The sequence below is a fragment of the Bombus bifarius genome, unplaced genomic scaffold (genome assembly GCF_011952205.1).
Source record: "Bombus bifarius isolate JDL3187 unplaced genomic scaffold, Bbif_JDL3187 scf7180000007996, whole genome shotgun sequence".
Classification (NCBI taxonomy): Eukaryota; Metazoa; Arthropoda; class Insecta; order Hymenoptera; family Apidae; genus Bombus; species Bombus bifarius.
In genome coordinates, this window is record NW_022884376.1 from 4239773 (window position 1) to 4249627 (window position 9855).

Below are 9855 nucleotides of genomic sequence, written 5' to 3' on the forward strand. Positions count from 1 at the left end.
CGCAACAAAGATAGAGGAAAATATGGAGCAGCTCTTCCTCAATCAGTAAAGCAGATTCAACCAGTTCTGATACGAGTATCGATGCACTTCTTCCCGCGTAACAGCGATTCAATTTAATAAGGTAACTAGTCATTTCTAGACCTTTTCAATTGTTTGAAACGATGTCACGATCTAAAATAACGACGACACATAAAATGAGTATTAATGAAAAACCATTTGATCCTTTCGATTCGTATCATTCTAATCGATACATTTAACTTTACGTCGCGAGATCTTTTCACATATTTAAACAAGACGGCAGCTGGCTACCTTCAGTTTTGATGCAGTTGCAGCCCTGTGTTCTGATAAGGTTCGCAGCACCACCGCGAGAGTGCGCCAACTGCAACTCAATAAAATCCAAAGAGCGCCGGACGGGCGGTGTTCCGCGATGCGTGATGAGTTTGACAGCTCCCGCGTACTGAATGTTGTTTAAAAAGTATAAAAAATCGATCAAGAGATGTGACTAAGAAAAAATCCTTAACACGTTTCCGTATGCATCCATGGGAGATCGTCTAATATGGGAGAATGGTTGGTCATAGAATTATCACGCTGATACTCTTTCTGGCAGGTAAGTACATAATATTCGTTCAGGCGTAAGTGCACCTGCGGATCAATGTGATACTATACATACGTTCGGTGTTCGTGCGCTTATATACGTGCAGCGTATAAATCGGGCTAAGTACACGATCGTTACGATTCAGGGTCGAGTTATGCAAATTTTGCCGTATATCTCGACTTCCCGAGTGGATTATGTGATTTTTTTGTTCTTACATCCTTTAAATGTTTAATCAAAATCGATAGCACAACGACGCATCGATTTGTACTTTTCTATCGAATTGCTTTTGTAGTTCTTATTAGTAATATTAAAGCTTAAAAAATACATATAAGTTTTCGTAAAAACTATATTTTATTTAGATACAGTTATACAAAGTATCAAATACATTCAGTGAATATAATAAGCTATAATTCAAATTCGATGTTCAGATGCTTAGATTATTATAAATATTTTTTCTATTAGAAAAGGAAGAATTGTGGATCCTAATATTAGGTACATCAATTAATTTTTATATGTGTTTATTTTGTAAATTGTATTAATAAAAACGTATTTGTTTAATGTCTCAGTGAATTTTATTTATATTTTTTATTGTAAATAATATTTTAAATAATAATTTAAATTAATTCATAATTGTAATCCGTAATTTATATCTTTTTATCTATAAATGTTTACCCTATAAAAAGTATTAAAATGCCATTCAAAAAATAATTCTACATAAAATTATTATACAAATACCATTAACTTCATAATTTAATAATTATGTTTTACAATGTTTTTAGCATGGCACGAAGCAGCAACTTTAGTGCCAATAAGATCTGTGGCTGTAGATATAGGTCAGAACTTGACATTAGCATGTGCAGAAGAAGATGCACTGCCACAGTCAGGAGAATCTGTTGGAGTGATGTGGATAAGGGAGGGACGGGAAGATGGACAAATTGAAAGACTAAAGGTTGAGCCTAATGGAGCTTTGCAACTTATTAATGTTAGTGCAGATGATGCTGGAAACTATTCATGCACTCTAGATGACGATCATGATGCTGTCAAAACTAGAATCAACGTACAAGTTAGAAGTAAGTTACTTAAATTTAAATGTAATTTTAAAGTAATTGCAGGTTTATATTGTATTTTTTACTCTATTTCAGCTCCTCCACCAGCTTTACACAATGTATGGGTTAAACCATCAACAATATTGGCAAATATTCTTTGGGAAGTAGCTGGCACAGGTGGTTATCCTATCATAGATTTCACTGCCGAATATCGTCTTAAACCGAATGTGGGTGAAGAACCAGAAGACTGGAAGCCTATTGTTCCAACGCACATTCCTCCAAATTCTGTAAACAATTCTTCTTTTAATGAAATCAGCTCTATTCACTGACTGTTGTTATTAAAATTGATAATTTTATAGAGGCAAATTGATGTGTATCACTTGGTGCCAAACACTACTTATTCGTTTCGAGTCTGGGCAACAAATCAGCTGGGGAGAGGAGAAATTGTTGAGGTTGAAGGTCATACTCAACACAGTAGTGAAGAATTAGGTACATAATTTAAACGTAATAACTTTACATGATCCTGCATGTAAACAAATTAGTATTTATATAAAATAAATACTATTGCTTACTAATTATAATTGACAATTATTTCAGAACTTGCAAGACATCTCTTAGCAGGTGTAGAAAATTTTGACACTCGTGTCTGGGTGGCAGCAGTAGGGATAGTTATGGGTACACTTATGATTCTTGGTATAGGTACTTGTTACCTCCTCTATCGTGAGTGCAAAGTACCCTGTAAGCATTTCCTGGTAACTTTATCTAAAAGCTTTTGCTTCTACTCTTTCTCTTTCATGCTATTTATTTCTGCTGATGAAACTTATTTCCTTCTATGCAAATAAATTAAAGTAGTATATGCTAGATTATCTAAGTTTGAAAAATATAACATGATTATCTAGAGGACGAAATCTGCAGCAGAAACGATAGCATCACTAACCACTTAACTTATCTATGGCCCTGATCTCTAGCTTTCTTTACATCAGCTATTCTCCTTTCAATCAATTTAGTGCTATTCTAATACAGTGCCAATTATCTTTCACTAATATTTCCCTACTGCAAGCGCTCTGCAAATTAGCATTTAATGAATTTTCTAGCGTTCAACTTTTAAAATTTACTAGCGTTTAATAAATTTTCTTACCAATACCGATTTAACAATAACACTTTTATAACTTTTGCACAAAACACTTTACAACATAAGGCACTAAAATAATCTGTAACATATTTATATCTTTCTATACAGTTTGCCTGTCAGTAGCACCTTTCTTACTCCTCATAGGAATGAAACCTATAACTTATGAATGGACTTTATCAACCACCAAACTTGCTCTGTCTATATAAAGAATTTTTATCTTACTCTTTTACTAACTATTATATTTTAAATTAAGAAGCTTTGGTGGTTTGTATAAAATTTGTTATGCAGAATGATTAGTGTCATGAATAGAAAATATTATAATAATAGTAATATAGAGCATTATGGCCTAGATAACATTGTGTGCTATTAGTAAATCTTTGACTGTATAAAACTTAGGTCAAAGGTAGCACAAATATATTTGCTGGGTAAGCAATATATTTATATATATGAAAAATTTCTCAATGTGTTTTCATTGATTTATTATTGTATATATATAGATCTTAAATTGAACATAGGATTATTCAGTTGTTAATGTAACATAAGTTGTTCTTGAATATCCATGGCCCAGCAAACACTGGTAAAGGGAGAGGGTAGAAGCTAATATAACTCATGGCCCAGACCAATGAAAATTAATCTCCGTTCCCGAATTGCAGCGCAGCTGGAGGAGCAGGAAGTGATTGAACTTGTACCCAATATCATTCTGAATCCAGGATTTTTCGACGAAAGAACAGAACACATTCCTCAAGATGAAAATTTCAATAACCAAACCACTACACGCTTAAACAATAATAGCGTTGTGCAACCTATGCGACTTTAGCGACTAAATATTTAGATTTCTGTGGCTAATTTTTATTAACAAGTGGCTTGAGCACAATTTATGTGTCACCTTAAACGTAAGTAACTGGAATTACAAGAGGCCTCGAATCCGCCAAGTATCACAATGCGTAGAATCAGATAAGCAATGAAGATGATAATTATTGCGAAAGTGGAAATTTATGTTTATAGTCAGAAAATTGAGAGACGCATCATACATTCCGAGTATTCTAAGGAAATAAATTTTTCACTTACAATACAATGTAAAGTGTTCAAAGCATATGTAAGACTCTGCTAGGTTTTGTGAAATGAAGTAGCACATTTTTGAGAGTGTTTACCAGGATGTTCTAGCATTAAAATTCGATATCGTTGCTCAGTTATCGAGCTTAAAGTCAAGAACTCCTGTAAGCGAAAAAAGGAATATTCTTAGTAAGACTGTAATTCTAAGAACAAAAGGCAAATTTTTGAAGAAACTGAAATCATACAACATTAATATTAAGCGGCAAATTTTTGTCTTACGTTCTGCATGAATTCATGTTTTTTACGCAATTATTTTTAACCATTATCACCGAACACGAATGAGATTTTAATGGACAATATCATGCAGGGAGTAAGACTTTTGCCAATAATACACATCATCCGATTAAAAAAATTTTGTCAAACACGAGGTATGATTAAAGGCTTGCTTACTGCCGTTTTAAGGTGTGCAGAAGTCGTTGGTAAAAAAGTTCCTTTTTTGTGTCTTTATAAAAGTTACTGTTTTTTTATTTATTGTTATACGAATGCATTTGTTTTTTTAGAGAATATTTTGATAATGCTTTCTTCCAAAAAAAATTAATATAACGGAAGTCAATGCACCATATGCTCTTTCTGGAAAAATCCTGTGAATCAGAGAGTGTACAGTGTAAAAATCATAGTACTCTAATTATAAAAATAATTCTATTATGTTAATGTTATTTCTAGTAATATTATATTCTTCATACTTTTAACTTTGCATGTAACTATTCAAATATGTCTAATGCTTCAACATGCTTTTGCACTACCTTAATAACAAATGCAATATCCACTGCTATTGAATTATAAAAAGCTATGAAATCAAATTTCATCAAAACCAAATCTTAACAAATACAAAATAGCACAAATCCATGAAAAATAAGTTTCGCTACATAAACTTTTTAGGAAAATGAAAAAAAAAGAACATTCAATAAATCTTCATAACATTCAACAAATAAAAATTATTCATGATCATCATTCGGTTCAGATTAGTGGTAAATATAGGGCAAAAGTAGAATAGGTTAAAATATTTTGGATATCACCTTTGATAGAATCAAGTTTGTAATCGATCGTTAAAACAGATCTTTTCCACAAATATTCATTTTTTATGAGAAGTATCGTCTCGAATTGCATACAAAATTTAACTTAGTCAATCAATAAAGGTTGATGATTTTGATAAAAGTTCTTCCTGTACAAACAGATACATACATAGTTATTTTCCACAATTTACATGTAGTACCATATCAGAATTTATCATTATGTGAAATATGTTATTAAGATTGTGGTAGTAGGTGTTGAGACTTTTCTTAGTAAAAAATAGTAAAAAAAGAGGTCTATTTTTAATTTATTATTAACTTTGAATTTTTTAGATGAAACTTTTCTCAGAAAAAGAATCAAGATAAATTTGTTTACTTTTATTGCTTTTTATTGATTAATTTCAGTTAAAACACCATAAGTGATGAAAATGGAAATGGTTGTGGAAATTGATTCTTGTGTGTATTAGTCTTTCATGTGTTAATAGTAAAGCTCATAATATAAGAAACATAATACCTTAATGATTCTACTTAAAACAATTACATAAGTTAAATATTGCTTTTGTCAATATAAAAATCTGACAAAAAGCAATTTGGTGCACGCAGGTTGTATAAATATTGGTTGTGCGTTGTTACATTGAAGCTTTATGATCTGTTCTTCCCTGCAGTATAATCTTATAGGGGTGAACAGATTCAATTCGGCTTCGTACTATGCACTCTGTGTTGTGAATGGTATATATACGCGCTAATGAAAAAATAATATGATAATAACAATAATGATAACAATATAAATATATATATTTATATAGCCAAGGCATCATGATATTTTAGCTATAAGCAAAGACAATTTTTTATATAAATAATAATAATGCTGAAATGCGATGATAAATATTTATCTACATATTCATATAGATAATTTTGTGCTATGATATCGAGCTTCAAGAGTGATCTAGTAGATATGCTCATTAAGAGTATTTCATGTAGAATATCATGTTCCTCTCTCCATTTAGAAGAGTCGTGTTTTTTCACTTTCTCAAGGATTGTATAAAACATCCTTCATTTTTACAAATCAATGCAATACTTTTAAAAACGATTAATAATACATTGTAACAATTGCACCCTTTTTCTATAAAGATAACTTTTCCTGCTTTAAATAATCCAGCAATAATATGTCATATATATTACTTTAGAACACGACTCTTTATATATCATACACATTTAAATAGAATTATAATCACTTGTTTCTGCTGAAATATATAACAATAGGTGTACTGTAATTTAAATATTTAACTGTCTCTATCAAAGCTGTCTGGTGAAGGCATAAGTTTTGCATTTAGCGGCATTAATAATGTGGTGAAGCCTGATAAAAAAAGGAGTATAAATGTTACTTGATATATAAAATGAAAAATTATTCTTATAACTACCAGCTGCTATAGAAACTAACAATAAAATTTAGTCCTCTGGGTTTAGAATTCTGCCATTGCATACCATTAGAAGATCTGCATATCTACCTATGCAATGTAGGATGATCATAAAATAACTTTAATTACATTAGAAATACAATCAGTAAAATAATATCATTAGAATTGAAAGTAAATAGGAAGATAATCATGATTCTTTCTTTTTCCAATAAGATAAATACACACTCTTTTTAAACTAAATATTTCAAATTAGTTACAGTACTAATAAACACAAAAATTAATTGCTAACTTTAATTACAAGACATGTCTTTATCATTCTATACCAAAAAATTGTCAAATACTATAATGGTGTAAAATAGATATATTTTTATGAGGTAGATCACAGTGTTATAAACTTAAATCTATGACTACAATGATAATGGCAGATATTTTATGTTCATACTATAAATTACATAAAATCGACAAAAAATCTTAATCTATTTCTGATTAAGACTGCTTTCTGTTTTATCTAGTGATTTCTTTCATTTAATTCTCTTTTGCATTGATAATCATACATCTTTGAAATTCAAAAGCTATTAAGCACAGCATGTGCATAGCATTTGTCATTATACCTTTGTAGTTAAACGTATTGCATTAATATATTTACTTCACATAACACACTCATGTGAAATATATATTAAGTAAAGCACAATACCATAGAATAGTATAATGGTTGCTGGTGGCACCATAAATCGTCCCTAACATACATATTGCTTGCCTATGACATACCAGAAGAAAAAGAAATTTAATGTGGTTTTTACAAAAAGCTTCAAATTGATTCTGCTTTTTTCATAAAAAGCTGATTTTGCTATATGATATTTTACATATAACACGTATTTACAAATATTTGTAAATATCATACAACCATTTCTAAATCCTTTACTTTTTGTAAAAACTACATATCTGTCGTGTCATTATCTATTAGATTAATAATATTAGTTTAACATCCTTACATTAAGTGATGGTAAAAGAGATTTATAATGATATCTCCATAAATAATGTTATAGCGGATAAGTATTAGTCTCGATATTAATTCTGCGATAAGTTATTTAGTTATATATTAACTGAAATAATGTATTAGCTTTTGGTGATTTCTTTATATAATTATTTATTTTGTAAAAAAAAAAATGAAAAGCGCAAAAACATATGTTAGAACCGAAATTTGTATATAGTATACACATTATTGTTTTGTTTCTATATTTTGTATAAATTGTTAAATATGCACGCTTGATTATATTAACTTACTTTATTTATGTTAAATATATTGTGTCAGATAAAAAAATCTAATAGTAATCCATATTCATATAAAATTGTTCGCGTTGAATCAGCGTTATTTTAGTTCCAATATGTTGTATAAATCCATTCCATTGACATTATACGCGGTTATAATGTGTAGAAAAATGTTTTCCTAATACCGACATATTCATGGTTTATTTTATAAACTACGAATAATGCACATTCCATCACGTACAAATCCTATATTAAAAGAGAAAAATACGAAAATGTAACATGCTTGGGTTAAAAATTGTTTAAGTATTTTTGTGGAAAAAATAAAGAAAATCAAGGTTGTGCTTGAATGGCTGATACTATCATTAATTAGTATTTAGCTTTCATACTACAATCAGGAGACAAATATTAGTTACATATCAGAGAAGACATAGCAATTAGTTTAGTCACTTTTCACTTAGATACTGATTGCAATCATCAGATACGAACTATACTAGCTGCTATATTATATTCATTTTTATAACAGCTTTAAAAATTTTTTTATAAAAATATAAGAATGTACATTATAACATTAATTTCATGAAAATAATCTGATTTTCTCATCTTGCATTTCTGTCAGGATATGATTTATTCATCAAATGAATGTACATTATTAAATTGCAACCAGAATGATGCAAATATCATGAAAATTTATGTACATTTCTTTTAACAGTATTCATTAATCGTAATATTTTATGCATTTTCATTGTATTAATATAGCAGTATACATGACCAGCATACTTAATAATGTATGTACTACATATAGCTCTAATTCTACATTTTTATCAAAATGGTTGTCATAATGGTTGTCATCATAATCATCATATTTCATATAAGAAATCATACAGATTTATTTATAAAACTCATTAAAAATATTGATACAATAAATAAAATCATTCATAACATTTGTTTCTTCCTTTATTACAATTAATCTACATTACCACACTGAGTTAAAAGTAAAGTCTTTTCAATGTCTAAGCATAATTTTTTAATACCATTAGGTGGAGCATATTCTGCTGCCAAAATAGCAGTTGCTACTGCTATTGTTTCTTGAATAGTCCTTGCTTTGACCCAAACTCTACCATTCATACCAACTGCAACTTCAAATGCTTGACTGCGTGAAAGTGTTTTGAACAATAGGGAATTGCGATTTAATATTTTTCTGACAAGACTCAAAGAACAAGTAAAAAGCATGCCTTCAGAGCTTAAAGCGCCCAATTTCTTTTCTTTACCATGAGAATCCACACATACAAGTTCTGGTTCCATATCTTTACTGGCAACTAAAAGCTTTGCAAACACAAGGTCTCCGACCTGAATGTCAGGACGATTTTTCTTTGTAGCTCCTTCAAATGCCAGATATGAAAGAGATGCTTGTTCACTGGCACCTATATCTACCTTGAAAATATCACTACTTCTCTGTGTTACTATACCAACTACATTTTCTCCGCGGTTTGGTACATAACTATAAAAAGAAAATACAATATATGAAAATCTTCTAAAAAAGTGCTAAAATGCTCCTTTAAAATAGAATTTGATTACCGCTTTTGATAACTATCTACATAATATACAGCTGGTTCTGTTTTCTTTAGTACACCTGCTTTATATGCAAATACTGTATCAGCTTCACGACGAAGTCCAGGTCCTAAAACGATTGTTTCTTTTTTGGTAATTGTAGTAATATCTTTTATAGTATCACCAGGCATTACTACGTCTCCTACACTGACTTCCATTGTCCCTTAGAAGTAAGTGACCTTCGTTTTTACGTTGTAATGTAAATTAATATAGGTTATAAACATATCATTTACTCATATCTTTTATTACGAAGTGATCATGAATAAAATTATCCATAAATGTATTACTTCTCACTGATGTGATTATAAACATACAAAATTATAGATAATAATGTTTAATTGTATTCTGTTGTACCACGTGCATTGCTTCGTGATAAACTTAATGTTTTCTCCTAATCTCGCGCGTTCGAAACAGATTCAAAAGAAAAAGCGGCTGCGCAATGTAATATATATAAATTGATGCAATCAATTATACAAGAATTGTTATCGATATCACGAATGTACTGGTATAGAAAATAAATGTTATTTTTTTTTATTTCTGGAACTAGAGCTATTAGACTTAATATAATTCAACTATGAATTTGAATATTGTGGAAAAATATTGTTCTTGAAGCGATTGCGAAATACAATGCAATTTTCCTGGTCTTACGCTTATGTGCGATAGT

General features: G+C 29.9%; 2 protein-coding genes across 4 annotated transcripts; one reads left to right on the top strand and one right to left on the bottom strand.

Moving 5' to 3' along the window:
* Nucleotide 1: 1 nt before the first annotated feature.
* Nucleotides 2–7481, top strand: LOC117206168 (neuronal cell adhesion molecule). 3 transcript variants are annotated; one of them, XM_033445273.1, is made up of 7 exons: nt 2–121; nt 327–607; nt 1375–1665; nt 1738–1928; nt 2001–2130; nt 2239–2379; nt 3427–7481. In XM_033445273.1, the coding sequence occupies exons 2-7, from the start codon at nt 565–567 to the stop codon at nt 3588–3590; spliced, it is 960 nt and encodes a 319-aa protein (XP_033301164.1). In that variant the 5' UTR covers nt 2–121; nt 327–564; the 3' UTR covers nt 3591–7481. The 3 variants fall into 3 exon arrangements, with proteins under 3 accessions (XP_033301164.1, XP_033301166.1, XP_033301165.1); XM_033445275.1 differs by lacking the exon at nt 2–121 and having other exon boundaries at nt 274–607; nt 3432–7481; XM_033445274.1 differs by lacking the exons at nt 2–121; nt 3427–7481 and adding an exon at nt 3342–3382 and having other exon boundaries at nt 274–607.
* Nucleotides 7482–7932: 451 nt separating this feature from the next.
* On the bottom strand, nt 7933–9841 carry LOC117206169 (exosome complex component RRP40). The gene is made up of 2 exons (XM_033445276.1): nt 9159–9841; nt 7933–9081 (listed from the first exon to the last, which is right to left on the bottom strand). Exons 1-2 carry the CDS (start codon nt 9347–9349, stop codon nt 8547–8549), a joined length of 726 nt encoding a protein of 241 aa, XP_033301167.1. The 5' UTR covers nt 9350–9841; the 3' UTR covers nt 7933–8546.
* Between the last annotated feature and the right edge of the window lie 14 nt (nt 9842–9855).

Coding starts and splice junctions, on each gene's coding strand:
- LOC117206168 (XM_033445273.1), top strand. CDS start 565: ATGGTTGGTCATAGAATTATCACGCTGATACTCTTTCTGGCAG. Junction 608..1,374: donor GCTGATACTCTTTCTGGCAG/GTAAGTACATAA, acceptor CAATGTTTTTAG/CATGGCACGAAGCAGCAACT. Junction 1,929..2,000: donor CGCACATTCCTCCAAATTCT/GTAAACAATTCT, acceptor ATAATTTTATAG/AGGCAAATTGATGTGTATCA.
- LOC117206169 (XM_033445276.1), bottom strand. CDS start 9,349: ATGGAAGTCAGTGTAGGAGACGTAGTAATGCCTGGTGATACTATAAAA. Junction 9,082..9,158: donor GTAGATAGTTATCAAAAGCG/GTAATCAAATTC, acceptor TTCTTTTTATAG/TTATGTACCAAACCGCGGAG.